This window comes from Panicum hallii, chromosome 3, assembly GCF_002211085.1.
Source record: "Panicum hallii strain FIL2 chromosome 3, PHallii_v3.1, whole genome shotgun sequence".
NCBI lineage: Eukaryota > Viridiplantae > Streptophyta > Magnoliopsida > Poales > Poaceae > Panicum > Panicum hallii.
In genome coordinates, this window is record NC_038044.1 from 47,282,263 (window position 1) to 47,302,023 (window position 19,761).

General features: G+C 46.8%; 1 protein-coding gene across 1 annotated transcript; it reads left to right on the forward strand.

Annotated features, from left to right (window-relative positions):
- Positions 1-4,730: 4,730 nt before the first annotated feature.
- On the forward strand, positions 4,731-8,684 carry LOC112887816. The gene is made up of 2 exons (XM_025954087.1): positions 4,731-5,365; positions 7,034-8,684. Exons 1-2 carry the CDS (start codon positions 4,893-4,895, stop codon positions 7,299-7,301), a joined length of 741 nt encoding a protein of 246 aa, XP_025809872.1. The 5' UTR covers positions 4,731-4,892; the 3' UTR covers positions 7,302-8,684.
- The last annotated feature ends 11,077 nt before the right edge of the window (positions 8,685-19,761 follow it).

Genomic DNA, 19,761 nt, shown 5'->3' on the forward strand with positions numbered 1-19,761 from the left:
CTCCTTGTAACAAATCCATCTTGCCTTCTCTAACTTCATCGGTTCCCTCATGAGCTTCTCTTAGTGTGTCCCAAATTTTCTTAGCTATTTCAACATTGCGGACTTTGTTGAATTCTTGGGCACAAAGGGAACTTGTGATGACCCTCACGGCTTACGCATTGCGGAAGTAGTCTTGAGCTTGTTCGGCCGTGGGTACACCGTTCGTAGGAGGAGTCACACCTACAACCACAACTTCCCAAATAGAGGGGTGAAGCCCGTAGAGATGATTTTTCATGTCATAAGACCACTTGGAATAATCCATCCCATCATAGAAAGGAGGTTTTTCCAAGTGGACCGATTGAAATTGAGAAGTAGGATATTGAGATGAAGCATAGTTATGAGAAACTTGATTTAACCCAAAGAAAGGATGCTTCTCACTTTCTTCCTTGATTCGCTTCATCATCAACTTCTTAGCCTTCTTCTCAATTTTGGCCTTCATCTTCTCTTTTCTCCTTCTTCTTGCTTCCGATGTCTCACCCTCGTTTTCATCACTTGAACTTGAGTCGGCATCATGAATGGAGGGTGAATGACTTGTTTGCCCGAAGGGATTTCCGGCACCATCTAATCCGGTACCGGCATCAACTTGAGCAGCGACGGTTGCGGCGGTGTCGGCACCATCCCTAATTATAGACATCTTGATATCCCTTAGCGGTTAAGCTTGAATCAAGAGATTGGACTCTGATATCAATTGAAAGGATCTTGGTGATGCCTAGATGGGGGTGAATAGGCGTACCCAAAAAACCTGAAAAATTCTTCGCAACAATTAAATGCGTCAGAACTTCCAACACTGGACCGGAACTTCTGACAAAACTAAAGTTCTTATACGAAATTCAAAATTAAACTTGAAACTGCAGAACCTAGCTGAATCAAAAGTTGCAAAATGGTACTAGGAGACTTCTGCAGGTGATCTTTGCAAGCACAACAACTTGAGTACGTAGATCGGCACAAAACAAACTCTAGGTCAATAAGAACTAAATAAATGCAATAAGCACAAGACACAAGAGATTTGTTCCCGAAGTTCAATTCCACTAAGAAAGCTATGTCTTCATTGATGAGCTCACAAAGAGCCGGATCTTTCACTAACCCTTTATCTCACTCAATCAACCACAAAGGAGGATTGAGTCACTTACTATGAAATCCACGAAGGATAGGGTAATACAAACTTCCCGGGGCGCGCACACACGAGAGGACGCTCCACGGGCGACACCAAACCGACTAGAAGCAAGCTTCAAGAGTAACAAATGCGAATCGAAGGATGAAGATGCTTCAAGTGCTCTTGAGATGAACTTGGCTGCCTTCTCTCTTAAATGGTTGAGTCTCACACCTCAATCTTGCTCTCACTCAAGCCCTAGCTTAAATTTGGCATCTTTTCTTGCTCCTTTTCATTTTATTGAATTTTAATCTGTCCATAACTTGATAAACTCATTAGCTCCTTAATTTTGTATGTCATCATCACCAAAACCCACTTAGGGGGCCAAATGCACTTTCACCCATCCTCCCCTTTCGTGCGCCGATTGGTTTCGTTTGGGTCATCAGCGATGATCGGTGGATCTTTCTGATGATGGGTGGATCTGACGCGCGTTCCTTGTCAACTCACCAGGGTCAATGAAGGCGGCGGCGGCCTTTTTGCGCGCATTCATCTGCACGATCCTATCCCCGATCCGCCTCGAGCCGAGCCCGATGCACGCCTCCATCTTCGCGCTCGCATCGCCGTCCTGCTTTGAGCCCAGCTTGGCATGCGCATCCCCAGCCGTGGTGCTCCCACCCCCGGCGTGTGCCAAGCTTGACTTCCCGCTACGGCATCACCCTCCGCGAAGGCGCTGACCGGGAAGGGGAACGTCCTCTCTGCGCAAGAGGGTGGAGGAGGAGAGAGCATGGGAAGGGCAGCACAATGCGGATCAGCGGATGGTAGGGCCGCGACACAATGCGGATGGGGAAGGGAGGAGCGACGGGGATAGGCTGAATTAGCGTGACTGGCGGGGTGGTACCGCGTGCGGGTAAGCGGACGTGCGCGGTGCCAAAAACATTTGGTTTTTGGCGGAACCATTTTAGATCTCCCGATTTCCATCGGTCTGCACCCGAGGATGGTGGTCCCGCAGCTGCCAGTGGGGTTACTGTGAGGGGTAACGTTAATTTCCAGCGGTAAAATGTGTTTCCAATTGTTATTAATCTTTATAGTTGTTATCACCATAATTTGGCTGGGCCAAAGGATGGGCCGAGAGCAACATGGGCTGAAGAGAATCATCGTAATGGTCTGCGAATCGGCCTCTGTACAAACATGTCAAGGGCCAGGATGGCCGTGTATTTAAGAATAGTTTAAATATAGTGAGTTAGAGATTAAATCGTAATCAGCTAGGGTTAGTTAAGATCAAAGTCTCCGAACTATAAATATGTATCGTGAGAATCAATAAAGACAATCAATCATCCACAAACAAACTCTCGGCGCATCGCCACCCCTTTCAAGGGCTCTTCTCCAGGTAATCGACATGCTGCTCCGATCATGCCCTGCATAGTCGGGGCAGTGTTGCGTTTATCTGTTTATCCTTGTGTTGCTCGTACTGAAGCATTTTTGATGGCGAGTAACACTAGTTATCTTAAACGATTATGATGCTGCATTGGTTCGGATAGTAAATCATATTTTTGTTTGCTGCTTGTAATCATTGAGCTGTCCTTGTGTCCGATCTCAGGCGCGGGGGGAGCGTCTTGCTCTGTTATTACCTAGTAGATCCAATCTGTTATGGTAGTTCTTTGTCTTACAAAGAATTGGTTTAATATCTGCATGATTAGGCCCTTCAAACGGGTTGAATGATCCGGCTGCATGTTTGGTGCCTTATGATAACTTGACGAGGGATTGTTCCGGGAGTCAATTTGTTAGTTGGTTTTTAGGCCTCTTTTTGGGTTAGTGTATGGTAATCTTTCATGTTTGTTAGGCTTAATCGTGCGTAGGATGTTCCGGTTATGTAGTGAAAGCTTTATCGTCGCAGGTTAGATTAATTTGGTAATTGCAGAGCATGTTTTCACCTTTTCTTGTCGGATTCGTGCAAACAATCATATGTTTAGTAGATCCGATCTGTTGAGCATAGCAGTCGGCTTCTTCTAGCTGATTCTGGTAGAGTACCCGAAGGTCCAGCCTGGCACGAGGACAGGTCTGATCAAGTACAATGACTCCGTCGGCTTCTTTGGCTGACCACGGGAGTCATTGTAAGAGCCGATCACGGCTCGGACTAATGTTTAAACATGACTGTGCATGCAGGAAGATAGCTGACGAACGACTTCCACACCTTCCTGATCAGGTACAGGTCAGGTGGCACGCCTAGCACTTCACCAAGCCAGGGCGTGTGCCAGACTCTTGGGCCGTTGACCGAGGGACCGAGGCCCACCAGCAGTCCCGGAAGCCTCCCGGCTCCTCGTGTTGCCTGTCGCTGCTCGCCGGTGGATTTTGACCGACAACAATAGTATAGATAATAGTGTTATTAAACTTATTTTAGATGAAGCTACGTGCAAGCATGTGTTGAAGACTACGACAGTTACAGTTGATACTTCCATTTTGGGAGGGTACATAGCTAGTGTAAAGCTACTCATACCAGATGGTTCGGATGGGCCTTATTGCATAGCTCATACGGCTCAAGGCAAACAGTCATATGATCAGCAGGAGACTATTAACAGTGCTATATACAATGCCATTAACTTTTTAACTAATAAATATGGTTTAATAATCATGGATCCGAGCTTTAATATGTGTAGGGAATTGGAACATCTCGAACGAGCTCTTAAGTCAAAACTGGATCGGCACGATGGTTTCAACGGATTGCACGTGAGTCTTCTCATGATATTCACAAGCTAGCCGCAAAGTATGATGGATCTGTTTGTGATAAAAATGCAGTTATATAGGGCATCTTGATTTCTATGTCCTACGACCTAGCGCAACATATGGATTCGTTCGTTTAATTATGAAGTTAGAGTAGAATAGATTTTTGATTCTACGTTCCATATATAATTGTGATTGCACTTATTGTTGGTCGAAGGAAATAAAGTTAAAAATTTGTTATTTATGAAACCTATAGGATCCATTTTCCCTCTTGCTGACAGGCACATAGCTCCCACATATGGAATTACATGGTGCAACAAAATTTTATTATTTATTTATAATAATTTTTGGACACGGCTAATTTAGCTGTAAATTAGTCTGATTGTACGGCCGCCCCGTTTTACAAAGATGTATGTATGCAGTGGGTGTGTGCATGCCCGTGAGGGGTAAGGAGAGAAGGAAAAAAGACGAATGATGTAAACATACATAGTTTTGAAATAAAAATACCATAGTTTCAAAATCGAACATTGAAATCAAAATCTGATTACACAGTTTGTTTCAATAAAAATTGAAAAACAAGATCTTACATAAAGCAATTTGTGTGTCTTTAAATAATATTGTCGAAACATATACAAGTATGGTCTTATTTTGAATGTCTCCTCAAAAAGATACAATTAGATGATCGGAATTTGAATTTGATGAATAGTTTAAAAATTATAACTTTTCAAGTTTTGAAATTGCTTGCATGTGCCACGGCTGTAACAAAGTTATTATCATAATTTTCAGTAGTTCTTTAACATAATCTAACTATTTTTAGATAATTTGACATTAAACGTGTGCCGATCTCCATTAGTAATATATACGATGACAATGGCATAGGATGGCATCATCCTCCGTTCCCCACGGGTCGCGTCCCCGCAGACGCCGAGGCATCGACACCACCACCACGTCACAAATCCATCCCCTTCCCCTCCTCGCCGACCTCCGGAGTCCGGAGAAACCCACCCCAAAATCGCGCATCCGCCCGCACGAATCTCCGCGCGTCATGGCTTCCTCCCGGAACCCCGACGCCCCGGCCGCGCCGGCGCCGCCTGAGGCTCAAACCCCAAACCCTAGCATTGTCCCCGGCGACCCGCCGTCGCCGGAGATGGAGGCCACGGCGGAGGCGCTCACGCGGGAGGAGGTCCTCCGCCGGCGGCGCCGGCGTGCGGCCAGGCTTGCGGGCGTGTACCGCCGGCTCTACTGGGCCATGGCTGAGGAGGTGCGCGCTCGGCACCGGCAGTACGTCTGGGACCTCGCCCGGAGCCCGCTCGAGGCCGAGCAGCTTCCGCTCCCTCCCGGAGCCCCTATCCCCGCGGTGGGGGAGCCGCCGCGGTCGGCGCCAGTGCCGAGGAGGAAGAAGTGCGGGTTTACGGGGTGCAAGGTGCGGGCCATGGCCACGGCCCGGTTCTGCCACTCCCACATCCTCTCCGATCCCACACAGGTGCTCTATAAGCCCTGCGCCTACATCACTAAAAGGTTCGTCACTTCACGTTCTCTTCTTGTTTCAACTTTGTACTTGATTTGGATGAAGCCCTGGATCTTCTCGTGATTAGGCTTCCTGATTTGTTGCCATTGCTGGTCTGGATCTAGCCAGTTAGTTATCTGAGTTTAGTGTTTCTGAAAGGGGATGACACCTCTCTCTCATTTGGGGTTGGGATTGCTATGCTTCCCTGGAGAATCATTGAGATTGGCCCCATTTGTGGTGCGTTTAGGTTGGTGTCTAATGGAAACAAATGACGTACTGTGTAGATGATACTGTTAATTCATGGTGATTTACTCGGCATTGGATGTTTTGTGAGTCTTTTTGGGCGAATGCATTTTTTAATAAAATTTGTGCCAAATAGAAGATTATGGCTCAGGATTGGTGGCTCTGCAATGGATGCTCCTGCGCTCCTCTTATATATGTGGGCATTGCTCCATGGATAAAGTGGTTGGATCTAGGTGTTATTAAGTTTTTTTCATGTTCAGCAGCATAGATTACATACCTTTTCATTTCCCTGCTTGCTGTTTATGGATAAACCGATGTTGCAGTTCCCATGTCTGAGAATTGTCCTAGTGAATTTTATGGTATCTGTGTTTCAGTTATGTTTGCCTAATTCTCGTTTAGGTTTTCAATAAGTCGTTTCTGGTCTCAAAAAAGAAAAATAAGTTGGTATTTTCTGAAAACATGGATTAGAACCACTCTTGTTTTTCATTACTGTAGTTTTTTAGGTGTGGTCTCTGGTAGTTTGGTAAAGTATGGCTGAAAGGGATACCCTTGCCTTAAGATGTAAGGATGTAGACCAAAAGCGTATGATCCAATTCAGTGTTAGCTTTTTCTTTTATCAGGTATATAACATTCTTCTAGTGCTTAATCTATCTGGTAGCAGCCTGTCTTGCGTAATGGTTATGCCATACATGCAGAATAAGATCAAATTAGGAAGATCGATGCAACCATACAAAAAGGCAGGAATCTTATTTCACTAGTTCTGAGATGAGAAATTCATGTTCAATTGTAACAAATACTTGTGTCCTTCTGAAACACTGAATTGTTTAAAATGATTATTAAAATTCCAAGCGCAGATAACAATGTGATTTTTTTCATGTGTTGTGATTAATGACATTCGCCGTCACTTTTCCTTCCTTTAGGTCATCTGTAAATTCTTCTTCGGAAGTGTAGTAAAAAAGAAGAAGAAATCCATTTTATGATTATGATTTAACCAAGTTGGATCAAGCAGTTTCTGTTAACAATGTAACTACGTAAGCCTCTCTTATGGCAATGGAACATTAAGATTCAGTGGGATATGGTTGTTTTTATCAATATAAGTGAACTGCTAAATGTTTGCTAGTTAAATATGGTTTCCTATGTTCTTTTAATTTACTGTTATTATTATTGAGCTCTGTCTAATAGATTGGGCTTCAAGTACACAACTCAAATCAGTGAATCTTGACTGGTCGAACTTTGAGTAGGAAGAAAAGTTGGTTTTGTTTTGGTTTGTTTACCTTGACTATTTCACTAGTTGTCTACTTAATTCATAGTTCAAAAATTTTCCTTAATCACCACTAGATCAGTTAAGTTTTGGTATAGGATTTCATTTCCTTTAGTTTTATTTCCGTTAACTAATTTAACTTGAACTTGCTCTTACCCTGTTTTCTTTTTTCCAGTGGGGTACAGGGTGGGCTTGTCACCTGTGGCAGGCCAATCATAAAGTCTGCAGCTCCCTCATTCTGCAATATTCACTTGCAAAGAAGTCAGAAGAGCATTGCACAAGCTTATAGGAAGGTTGGCTTTAACCCACCCCTTACAGGCAAGATCACCCCAAAGTTCAGTGTTTTGGTTGCTGAATGTGTTCGTCAGATCCAAGACAAAAGGAGACAATCACTTAAAGCTGCAGCACAACAGAAATGCACTAGAGATGGAAAAGTTGACTGACCCATACCTTGATATCCATGAAATTTCAGGCATTCTTCTGAGGTTAACGCAAAGTATGATAACGTGCTCTGCCAGATTACTGCTGTCACTCTCTGTTGAATGACATGGATACTGGAAACTTACATGACATACATGAATTAAGGTTTAAAGTGTCATTGGAAGAATTGATATCTCAGGAATGATTTAGTAATGTATTTGAAATGAAAACTTGAAGGAACAAGCTTGTGGTGATAATCAAGTATCAACTGTGAGGGCATGCAGTTACAGATGTCTCAGGGGATCTACCCTTTTTGCGCGGGCAGTCTTTATCCTAAGCTTTACAAGTTGCTGTACATGCACAGCAAGACTGCATGGTTGATTCGATGATGTGTTGAACCGTCATCTGCTTGTTGGTACTATCGTACCCAATATCTGCCTGCATGAAGGTCTGTGATCACCAGCTTTAAACCTATCTACATGGATTCGAATCAAAATCATGGCGACTCTCGAAAATTTCACAAGTCTTATTCTGATTTGGATTCCATGTTGTGAGTTACACGGATCCAAATTTCAATCCGTGTCTTTGGTCATGTAGATAGCTCAGTGGTGGTCTAAATGTTCATCATGGTGCAGTCAGTATAAAAAATGTGCATAGTGGAGAAAAAAGAATTATTTCTTGCCAATTGGAGATTCAATGCATGGGCTTGATGTGTACTTTGCAGAGATGTATGAATGCGAGATCTGTACTTTCATGGCAAATGGGCTGTACATGGTATGAGATTCTACTTATGAGGAATGTTTCACATTATGAACCAAAGGAAGAGCCTAATAAAACATGGACTCACGAGGATAATGTAGAATGCATTTATGTCTATTGGAAGTCCGCCGCCGAGCGCTGTTATAAAATTTCATGATTTGCACAAATAATTACCCAGTGGCTTTATGGAAGGAAGCTGTTAGAATCTGGTACAGTGTGTAAACATATATCAGATACCATGAAGTAACAACGGAACATTCCAGTGTTTGGTAGCAATTTCATGGCTGTTAGATTTCATGTCATACTAGTGATTGGTCACAGTTTCATGATTGAGATCTCAGGGCTGGTAATTGCTACGGCAACCAAGAACAAACAAATGAGAACCTTTCCTGATGTCACTTAGTTTTGGTGTTGTTACTTGTTAGATGTTACCATGTTCAAATCACCGCATATCAATTCTTTTCTTGTTTTTCTTATGTTATAAGGTTTGGACTCTGTGCTTCCTATGATTTGGTACATCTGTTCTATTTTTGCTGTATCATTTTCCAGCCAGAACATTTGCACATGGTTATATGTATTTATTATCCAAGTATCTGGTCCTTTTTTTTGAGACAGCTATTTTAACGTCTGAGAAATTTTCTGTTTTAGATATGTTTGGAGTAGCGCTGTAAACTCAGGCTTCGCCATTGGTTTTGAGTTTGTAGCACACTTAATGGTTTATGTTCATCGAGCAATCATTACTGGAAGACTGTTAACTTCTTTAAAAGGGACAATATATAGGCTCATCATTTTCTTCAAACTGCCTTTCAGAATCAAGAACACATCCGCCCTCCTTTCAGGTTGGTCAAACCCTTGTAAACATTGCATTACTTTCATCGTAGTTTTTTTTTTCTTTTGTCATTGTTGGTGGTGTCTAAACCCAAACATGTATGAAGGGTCCCAGTGTTGTCTGGGACTGACCATCTAGATGAATGTATTGTTCCTAGATTCTCTTATAGATGGGGAATACCCTCAACTTATAGCCTCCATAGGGCCGAAGCTACCCTAGTACTCAGCACGGACGGTATTGCTGGGGGAAATACTCTATTAACCTCTGGTACGGTCAGTACGGTCGGGAGAACGCGCACCAAAAGGAGCCTTTTGAGTAAAACTGCCTCGAATGTGACCGTGGCATGGCTTCTTTTGCTCCTAGGACATATTTGGCGACCCTCAATCTGTTATGCATGTGGAAACGCAACTCCACGCTGGGAACTTCCTCCCGACGTGCTGGGATTCGTCGATGGGGAATATCGCCGTGAGCAGGCTAGCAGGGTCTCGAGGCGTGAGCAACCTCCGCCTTGGGCAACTTTCACTCTAGTAGCCTTCTGCCTTCCCCCTCTCCCTCGATAGAAATGGAAATATGGATATCCAAAATATCCGATACATATATCCGCTTAAACATCAATATAGATATTTGTATTCATATTCCAATTAATTTAATAGTAAAGTGGATATATTCGAATTCGATTTTTATTAATTTTCTCTATCTGCTTCCACTTCCGCATTCGACAATATATCTGTATCCATTTTCATTAAAATTATTTAAAAAGTTTTATTCATTTTTCATAACCAATTTTATAAATTTATAGTAAAGATATAAGAAGATTAAGTTTACTTTCAAATATTATTGTTTTATCTATTTACGGGTGAAATTACTTTATAATTATTTATTTATATATTAGTAATTTTTTATATTTATTGAAATATATTTTTATTTGTAGCTTTATTATTTATATATTTATATATTTAAATATTTGTTGATAAATAAGCTATTTTTAATTAGCTATCTTTGTTATATTGTTATATTTTAGTTTGTACATGTATAATAATTTTATATTCTAAAACTATCAACAAAGAAAATAGCTGAACATTATCTTATAATCGAGTAAATATCCAAATTTGAATCCGAATACGAGATATCCATTTTGCATTTGTATTTGAAAATATCTAAAATTTAAATTTGTATTTATATTCGGTTAAAATATGATAAAAAGTGCTATGCGAAAGGGAGACCCGGTGACCTCGCGGGTGTCCGAATCGTCCGGACGAGGGTCCCTCACCCTATGTCGTTGATACTCGCTTAAGGCCCCTGCCACTCTAGACAGGGGAGTTGACGTGCTTTCCACGACAATCAATCTGACGATGGCGCTACCTTGAGTTGGCAAACAGCCCAGAGAAATAGTAGCAAAGGTTATCCGTTCATTTACACGTGTGCATTTTTTTATATTACATAGTACAACTTAGACACTCGCAACGCATGCAGACTCACCCTATGAACGCACGTACGCAAACTCTATCCTATAAGCATATTTGAAGACTAAGCCGGCAAATTCTCGAGATTAATGAAGCCACCACAGGCGTCTCGCTATCGACGCTATTAAATCCTAGAAAATTCACTCTAACGGGGAGTCGAATCCAGGACCTCAGGTGCTAACGAGGCTCCTGTAACCACTAGACTACGTACCCTTTCGCGACATCATGTGCACTTGACAGATCAGGTCATTTGAATCCTTTCTGTGAAGAGCTGTAAACAAATATTACAACCTTTCAAAAAATGGGGAACAAAGACATAATTCTCTGCCATATGAGATAGAATTGTAATATATACAATCATAGATATGCCAAATGAAATAAAGTAAGGCCACACTTTCGTGGGCCGAGCACGTGTTGTTTCAACACTTTCGATTTAGCCCTTCTGAGGACGTTGGCCTACGGCTTGACGCCCTCTCCGAAGGCTCATTTTTTCTTAAGGATCCGATTGAAGGGAAGGGAATTTTGGATCATATCCAAAAAACTACTCCAATCGATCGATTTGCATAACTATGCACTGTTAGAAGGAGAGCATGTTGAGCGACCGAGGACTATCATGAGTAGAATTCGAGCTTTCATCTTGATTATATCTAAAATTTTGTTGAAGGTACCTCTTCTGAACAGCAGGAATCTTGGGGAAAGAGCACTTTGTGCGAATCCTGCCCCCAGATTCCCTTATGGCGCTTTCTTGTGAATTTTCCTCGAGAGGGAGATTGAGGAAGGAGTGGTTGGAAGAATTGGATCGTTCTTAATGACTTGTCTATTTCAACCACAACTTCCTGGAAGAGGTACTTTAGGAAGCCCACGTGTTATCGTATCATAGTAACATCCAAGGTGTTTCGTATACACCAAGGAATATACTCTGACATTGACTGCCATATCAGTTCATAGGTGTCGGTGTTTCGATCACTGGCTAGTAATTTGCGCCGCCCTTCTCAGTGGCTCGATGGCTAACAATCGAAGGTAAGGATTTAGACTGGTTCGGGCAAAAGCCCTACGTCCAGTATGAGGTGGCTCACTTCAAGTTCCTCACGTTCAAATGCTGGGTGCTTACAACGGGACACTTGCAAGCGGTGTGTGTGTGGGCAGTATGATTGCGTGATCCTTCTAGAGAAGGCCCAGCTCCGCCTTATATACGTGGCAGGCTGGGCTACATTGCGTGAGAGAGGGGGTGCTCTTTCACTCGGGTTCGGCTGCCCTACACGTGTCCTACCGGGGCCCGCGTCCGTTCGTGCTCCGCCTACTGAAGTCAAGTCCCGTTCATCCGGTACGCGGCGCCGCCTGACACGTCCTTGGTCACGTCCTCATCTCCTGTCAGGGATGCGCCGTTCTCCTCATGCCCCATCCCCTCGATGCGCGGGGGCAGCCTCTCGCCGAGTTGGCAAGCTCCCTCCTCCTTCTTGCTGGTCGGGAGGTCGGGCGTCTAGGTTCGGCGGCCACCGGGTTCGTGGTAGGGCCCGCTAGCTCGGCAGGCCTACCTTCCCTACGCCTGGCCGTGGAGGGGACCCGGCACGATCCGTCACATCATGCTGATAGAGTGGTGGTGAGATCGGCGCGCCTGCCGGTTGCGACGTCATGATGGTCGGTCAGACTCGGGGTCTCCCCCCGATCCTCCAGTCCGTAGGTGGTGCCCCTACCGTAGCTATTATCGGTGTTTAATCTCCAAGCCCACCGAGGGATATCCCTAAGGTGGTTGATTGTAGGTGGGGTGTCGCAGAGATCAAGAACTCGAAGGTGCAAGGAACACAAGATTTAGATAGGTTCGGGCCGCCGAGAGTGTAATACCCTATGTCCTATGTGGTGGTTTGTATTACATTAGGTGTTGATCTGGTTGATGTTTTTTGAGGGGGTCTGTACCCACCCTTATATAGTCTAGGGGGACAGGGTTATATGGAAATCCTAGCAAGATACGAGCTTAGGAGTCCTACCCGAGTACTACTCGAATAGTTTCCTTCTATTCCGACTAGTCCTACTACGGTACGAGTAGTTACAACTGATGTAGGGCGTGGGCCATGTCACATCCCTTATCCTAGAATATGTACGCCATGTGCGCAGACCCATGGCCCTGGACCTGACAAGCCCCAGAGCTCTTCGTAGTCGAGTACTGCAGGCCTCTGAGTACTTCTAAAGGCGTCTTCGAATTCTTCCAAACTTCATCTTAAAGGTGTCTTCCGAGTACTTTCTTTGCTGCATCGAGGCTGTGAGGTGCTTATGTTGCGAGTAGTTTTCAAATCTTCTTTTATATGGGGCGCGATTGAACTCGCACTCCATATGGAGTAGCTCCCAAGTCTTAGGTTGAATCAAATAATCAGGCTGAGGGTCAAATTAGTCTTAAATCTTTTGCTCTTATTTTCCAAAAACTTGAAAAATAAGCCGTTGATGACATGTGTCCAGCAGCCCTCGAGGTTTGAATCCAAATCCTAAGATTTGGAAAAAAGATCCAAAGAGTCGTGGCATGCATCGTGTAGAAAGTTAAGAATTTGACTTGATGGTTAAAATAGGCAAATTGGTTCAAAAATTCAAAAACCTCTTTTTTCGGAATGAGATCTCTAAAATATGATTAAATAAATAACTTTCTCAAAGTAACCCTAAATTACCGCTGAAAACAAATCTTATCCCGAGAAAATCTCTTCAGCTTCCGCATAGTGTACGCCGAGTTGTTTCTTGTGTCCAGTGCCAAGTATGGGAGCCAGACGAGCCGCCAAAAGTACGCTGAGTGCCTTGTTGCGCCCAGCCCCCAAGCACGGGAGCTAGAAGAGCCGCCGAAGGTACGCCGAGTGCTTGTCACGCCCAGCCCCCGAGCATGGGGGCTAGACAAGCCACTGAAGGTACGCTGAGTAGTGTAGGCACCGGTCGAGTAAGAGGAGATACGCCACATGGTCGGCGGCGCCAGCCCCCGAGTCTGGAGGTCGGCTGAGTCACTGCTAGCATGTCGAGTGGTCTGTGCCGACGAAGTGATAGCTAAGTAAGGCAGCTCTCGGGAGCATACCTCACCCAACGGCATGGTCCAGGTATGGTCCCTTGCAAGGTAAACAAATAAATATATTGTAACTGATATGCATAATATCAAGTCGGGAGCGAATCCCAGCATTGTAAAATGCATGTAAAATTTTTCACGTCTAGCCTATTACGTTTAAGCACTTGATCCTTGATAGCAATAGCCTATAGTGCAGGGAGCATGGCCACATGCATGCATAGAAACAGGGAGCATGGCCACATGCATGCATAGAAACGTAGTGGTACAGAAGAGTCGAGGTCTTACGGATTAAAGCATGTGCTATCCGAATATTTTAGTGAACATTAAGTGAAAACTAGAGCAGTCGACGCTGCACGAAAAGATAACGCTCGTGGAGCGCATATTATACACCCATTAGGTGTAGTCCTGACTACAAACCCGGAGCTGCATGAGTAGTTGGGAATACAATTATGGTGTGGCCGCGGAGGCACATGGTTAATATCCAGAGATATAAAGGATATTTGGAAAAATATTAAAGCATGAATTAGCTTGATTCATAGGCGATTTGTTGATGAAGCCGTAGCGCTCGTCGATGGAGCCGCGACGGTTTGTTGATGAAGCCCGACTAGTCGGAATCGATTCTGACTAGTCATTGATGGTGTAAGTCTGCTTCCGACTAGTTTTATAGTCGAGACGAGTAGTCGAAGTAGTCATCGCTGGATCACTGAGCGTCCTCGCGAAGTTGAAGTAGTCTGGGTCGCCGAGCGTCCTTGCGAAGTCGAAGTAGTCGGCGGCGGGTCGCCGAGCACCCTCGTGAAGTGGAAGTAGTCGTCAGCGGATCGCCGAGCACCCTCGCAAAATCGAAGTAGTCGTCGGCGGGTCGCCGAGCGCCCTCATGAAGTTGAAGTAGTCGGCGTAGCTGAGTGGTCGTGACCGAGCGATCGGCTGTCGAAGTAGTCCGCATGGCCGAGCCGTTGTGGCCGAGCGAGCTGCTGTCGAAGCAGTCGGCGTGGTTGTCGTGGCCGAACATGAGGCGGGTTCCACGTGATGACGCTCGGCAAGACACCACGAGGTAAAGCCTTGCGTTGCGACGCCGAGCGCAGAGCGCCCCTTGCTCGCTTCTCGTGATGGATATGTACGTGTCTGCATAGGTACGGCAGCACGTACAAAGCTCGGACGCCATCTCCTTCCGTGCTATCGGCTTGAGTGGCCTTGTAGATCACGTGATCTCCTTGCTTTCTTTTTGCATGGGCATACGTCATGCATGCATGCACGCATAGGCAGGCTTGCAACAACCCGTGCGTGTATGCTTTTTTAATGAGAACTCTACCGTCCTCGATGATCAGGTACGGCCGCTCCTTCCGTGCGCATGGCTGCCCGGATTTCGATGTGTGGTTGCAGCGCGGATCGTAGAGCCATCGCACCACAGATTTCGAACTGGAAAAATAAAACCAATCTGTGATTATAAAAATCCAAGAGCAGATTGATTTGAGGGCGATGTTAAGAACGACTCACCCTATTACTGCTGTCGAGCTCGCCTGGTGATCGTCGACGATCACCTCTATCTCGCGCGTCAGCTGCCGGTATTTAACCTCTAAATCCACCGAGAGATATCTCTGAGGTGTTAGATTGTAGGTGGGGTGTCGCCGAGATCAGGAACTCGAAGGTGCAAGGAACATAAGATTTATAAAGGTTCGGGCCATCAAAAGCGTAATACCTTATGTCCTGTGTGATGATTTGTATTGCCTTAGGCGTTGATTTGGTTGATGTTTTCCGAGGGGTCACTGCCCACCCTTATATAGTCTAGGGGGATAGGGTTACATGAAAATTCTAGCCAGATACGAGTTTAGGAGTTCTACCCGAGTACTACTCTAGTAGTTTCCCTCTGTTCCGACTAGTTCTACTACGGTATAAGTAGTTACAACTGATGGAGGGCGTGGATCATGTCCCATCCCTTATCATAGAATATGTACGCCATATGCGCAGTCCCGTGGCCCCGGTCCTGACAGCTATTGGGGGAGGGATACGCGCACGTCTTATCATATCTTGGGGAGTGACGCGCACGTCTTATCATACCTTGGGGAGTTAGTGCCCCGCCGTGCTTTCCCCATGAAGCCATGCGCTTGGGCTCCCTACCGAGGCTAGTCCGTCCTCCCAGCCCTCACTTCGGCGCGAGGGGTTGGGAGGGCTCCACGGGGCCCGTGCCCGGCTGCCCCCGAGCATGGGCGCCGCTTTTTGCTGCTAGGCCTACTTCGGCGACATTCAATGCTTTACCGGGGTGGGCCGCCTGACATCGTCCGGCTAACCCTTTATTAGGCCCTTGAGGGCCGTACTTTAGGGTACCTGTTGCCTGTGACCCCATCAGTAGCCCCCGAGCCCGTGTGGGGGCTCCTCCGTCCAGCTTGAGCCATGTCCCTACGGGGTCATGTGGACTCACACGGGGGGTTAGCGAGTGTTTGCGCTCTGTATTTGATGTGTCGTGACAGGGAGGGATCTCCCCCGATCAGACTCCCGTGGGTGCGCGCGAGCGCACCAACTGGGTGTAGCCCCCGAGCCTCTGTGGGAATCAGAGATCACGCAGAGGGTTAGATGGCATGCCTGATTCGGCGTCCTGCGCTAGTGCCTTGGCCTGTCATTGCTGATCGCGGTCAGGGGTGGCTTTGCTGACATTGAGATTTCTTTCATGGATTTGGCTCCCTGCGCCTGTCCTTGCCATCCTCCACGGTCTACGTCGTTCGCCTCATGGCCTTGCCTCGGCGATCGCCCGCTCGCCTGGGCTTGTCAGCACTGTCCCGTCGAGCGGGCGCAGATAGAGGTGGCGGGGGTAGGTGACCATCTTTATGGTGAGTCGTCAGTCTTGGCTCCTCCTTTCCCCGAGGGGCGCTTGGCTCTACCGTGGCTATAAATAGCCTGTTTGCCTTCTGCTGGTTCACTCATCCTTGCTAGCTTTGCCTCCTGACGATGAGCAGTGGGTCTAGACCTCCCAGAGCTAGAGTTCGGCTTGCCCGAGCTGAACCCGGTTCCTTTGTTGGTTGCTGTTAGTGGATTGACTGTTAGTGGTGGAGCATTTCTCGCTTCCCCCGCGCCTCCGGTTGTGGTACCGGTGCCGCTGGATAGTGAGCTTCACCGAACATGTCCGCGGCGCTCGACGCCTGTCCGTGCCCTCCGACTTCATGGCGCTAGAGGATTCGGTGTTCATCAGGGGTGGTTCGGTAGGATTCATCCCCAGGGCCCCTTCCGGGCGATGAGTGCGAATAGGGTTGGCCAATGACCACCTCAGGCGCCATTGTGTTTTTTGTTCTTGTTCATGGCCTTTGATCAGCTCATTATGTACCGTGCAAGGGTTTGTACCTTTTTCCGATCATGAGAATGAAAGGTTCTATTTTTTGAATCCATACCATGCCCTCTATTGTGCCTTGACCCCTTTGAGCGCTTTGGCTGCTCGGCCGCTCCATGCTCCCCCGCGCCGTCGACCGCTCCATCGCTGGGTTCCCAACCTAGTCCGCCTCGTGTGGTGGGCCCAACATTTTAGCGGAATTTGTTGGGGGTAGCCTGGAGGCCCGTTCACGCGCCCATCCTGTCGCCTGTTTCGTTTCACCGGGAGTCTTGTCCCTAGGCATCGCCCGGTGGGGCCCGCCATGTTCTGGCGGAGTCTCCGGGGCATCGCTTCAGCATCAGCGTGTATAAGTACGGGTCTGGGCACTCTTCTTGCCTTTTTCCTCACTCTTCCCCCTCTTGCTTTGCTGCTTGTCACCACCGCCGGTCGCCCCTCCCCTAATCTTCCGGTGCCGCCGTTAGAGGGATCCTGCGCTTGCCATCCTCGCTCCCAGCCATGGAAGGATGGAGGGAATCAACGGTGACCGAGGGGATGTTGGAGACATACATCAAGATGGGGGATTCTCCCTCCCAAGGCGGTCGCGGGATGGCGCCCAGCTGCCGGGAGGTGTTCCCCCGTCCTTAGGGCGACGAAGTCTCCTTCTTCGACTTCCACACTAGGGTCTAGGGCTCCCAGTGCACAGATTCTTCCATGGCTTCCTCGACACCTTCTCCCTCGAGCTCCAGCACCTGACTTCGGTGCTGCAGTTGGCCGCGTTCATGACCCTATGTGAGGGTTTCCTAGGCATCGAGCCACATACTTCTCTGTTCCTCCGGTTGTTCGAGATCTAGGGACAAACGCCCTCCGGTAGCCTGGACCTGACCTCGTCGTGGTGGGCGGGGTTGCCGTTCAGCTTAGAGCGAAGCTCTCGACGGCCTACCCGTGGGTCAAGGCCCCAACCTCCCTCAAAGGTTGGCACGAGCAATGGTTCTACATCTGCAATCCCACGGGGGGACCTCACCCGCGCTTCACTGGCGGCATTCCCCGGAAGGCAGATGCCTGGAAGTGGGGGTGTCCTCCCGGTTACCGGTCCGTAGTCGACGAGGTGGCTAGGGTCATCGGTGAGAGGGTGAGCGCTAGCCTTTCCGGCGCTGGGCTTGTCCGCATGTTCTTGGAGCATCGGGTGGAACCGCTAAAACAGCGCGACCACATGCTCTACCTCTACCGGGGAGGCGACGACCCCACCCGTGAGGGGCCGGAGGATCTGCCTGCCACCGAGGTGGATCGGTGATTGGCTGAGGTCTTTGCAGGAGGGGTTTCCACCTCCACGACTGGGTGCCCGGAACCATTGGACGCGTCGAGACCTCCGAACCTAGTGAGTCCCTCACGCTGCGCTGCTGAAAATTCATTTTCCTTTCCTAGCTTGCGTGTTTCAAAAGGTTCTGTTGCGCAGGGGCTTGGCTGTGTGAAGAATCATCCCTTCCGCCTCCCTGAGGGCAATCCAGGAGGTGCCGCCCACGCAGCCCAGCAACTAGCCGAGGCGCATGCTGATGTAGCACTGGCTCGATCTTCTAATAGGTATGATAGTTTTGATTGGTGGAGAACTCGAAGTTTGCGATCTGGCTTCTAATCAGACACGATTCAAACCCCTACAACCGTTACACCGCTGCTCCGTTGGTTATCAACCAAGCACAACTCGATTGACCTTGCCAAGAAGGCTTTTCCCTACAAGCGATTTGAAGAACACAAGTAAGAAAGGGTAAACTCGCAATCTGAAATTGCAGATGTATATGAAGCAAAGAACAAGATGGGGTTCAAGCTCTGATCTCAAAAGGACAAATCGCCATACTGGTGAAGAACAAGAACGGAATCCTGATTCACAGCAAAAGGACTCGACATCACAGTTACAATAAAGATGTCTTTTTGTCAATGGAAAACTAGAACTAAACAAAACCCGAACCCTAATGTGGTGGCTAGTACTGAATTTATACCCAAGGGGGGACGTCCTAGGGTTGAGGATGTGACATTTAGGTAATTAGAAATATAGACACCAGGTTTTAGTGTGACAAGTGTATGTTTGCTATGGTGTATGTGTATAGCACAAAGGAATAGGGGTATAATTGTAATTCTGTAAAATATAGGTCCTTAAGTGTTAATTGGGTAAAATGGGAGATAGCATCAAAACCTAGGAAAAATATAACACTAGGTGTCAAATTTATATCACCATAGGAAAGAAAATGCAATAGATAGATTAAATCCTAAGAAAAATAGGTCTTTATGTGAAAGCAGGGGCCTAAATATAAGTAATGCAAAAATATGGGTCCTCTTATGCAAATTATTGAAGTATAAGAGTAACTTTCAGAGTTTACTTAAGGGCTAAAATGCATGAATACAAGTCATCATGACATCCCATGAAAACTTACAAATGTATCCAAAATTACATCAAATCCATCTTGGTAAGGACAAAAGTAATTCAAATTCTACTTTTGTTCAAAATTTAATATGTAAAGCTATACACTTTGAGTTTTTGAACTTGAGCCCTGAAACAATATTGTAGAGTTTGAAAAAATCTACAACTTTCATTTTGGTCATCTTCTCATTAAACCTTTAGATCAACGGGAAATTTTATTTTACAAGGAAGTCCTTAGATCTTTTCAATTTTCCAAATGAGCCCCTCGGACTTTTCCCCTCCTTCTTCCTCTGAGCCCCCTCTGTTCTCCTGCCTCCCCTGCTCTGCTTCTCACTGCAGCCGGTGCAGTGCCCCTCACCGTCGCCACTGTGCCACCGCTGCCGCTCCACCTCCTGCTTCCCCTCCCTCCACGCGTCGTTGCCCTCCTTCCCCAAGCCTGCTCCTCTTCCCTGACGCCCTCCTCCGCGGGTGCCACGGCCCCCTTGAACTCACGGCCGATCGACACCTTGCCGCCGCCATGGCACGGGCCGAGCACCCTCTCCTGGCCTCTAACCTTCTGCCCTTAGGCTTCTTCAGCTTCTGCCCAATTCAATTGAGCTCTTTCTTCCTCCTACACAGCACTCCGAACCCCTGATCACTGCCGCCACCCGCTCCTCCCTCTGGTGAAGTACTGGCCGCCGTGGGCAGCAGCCA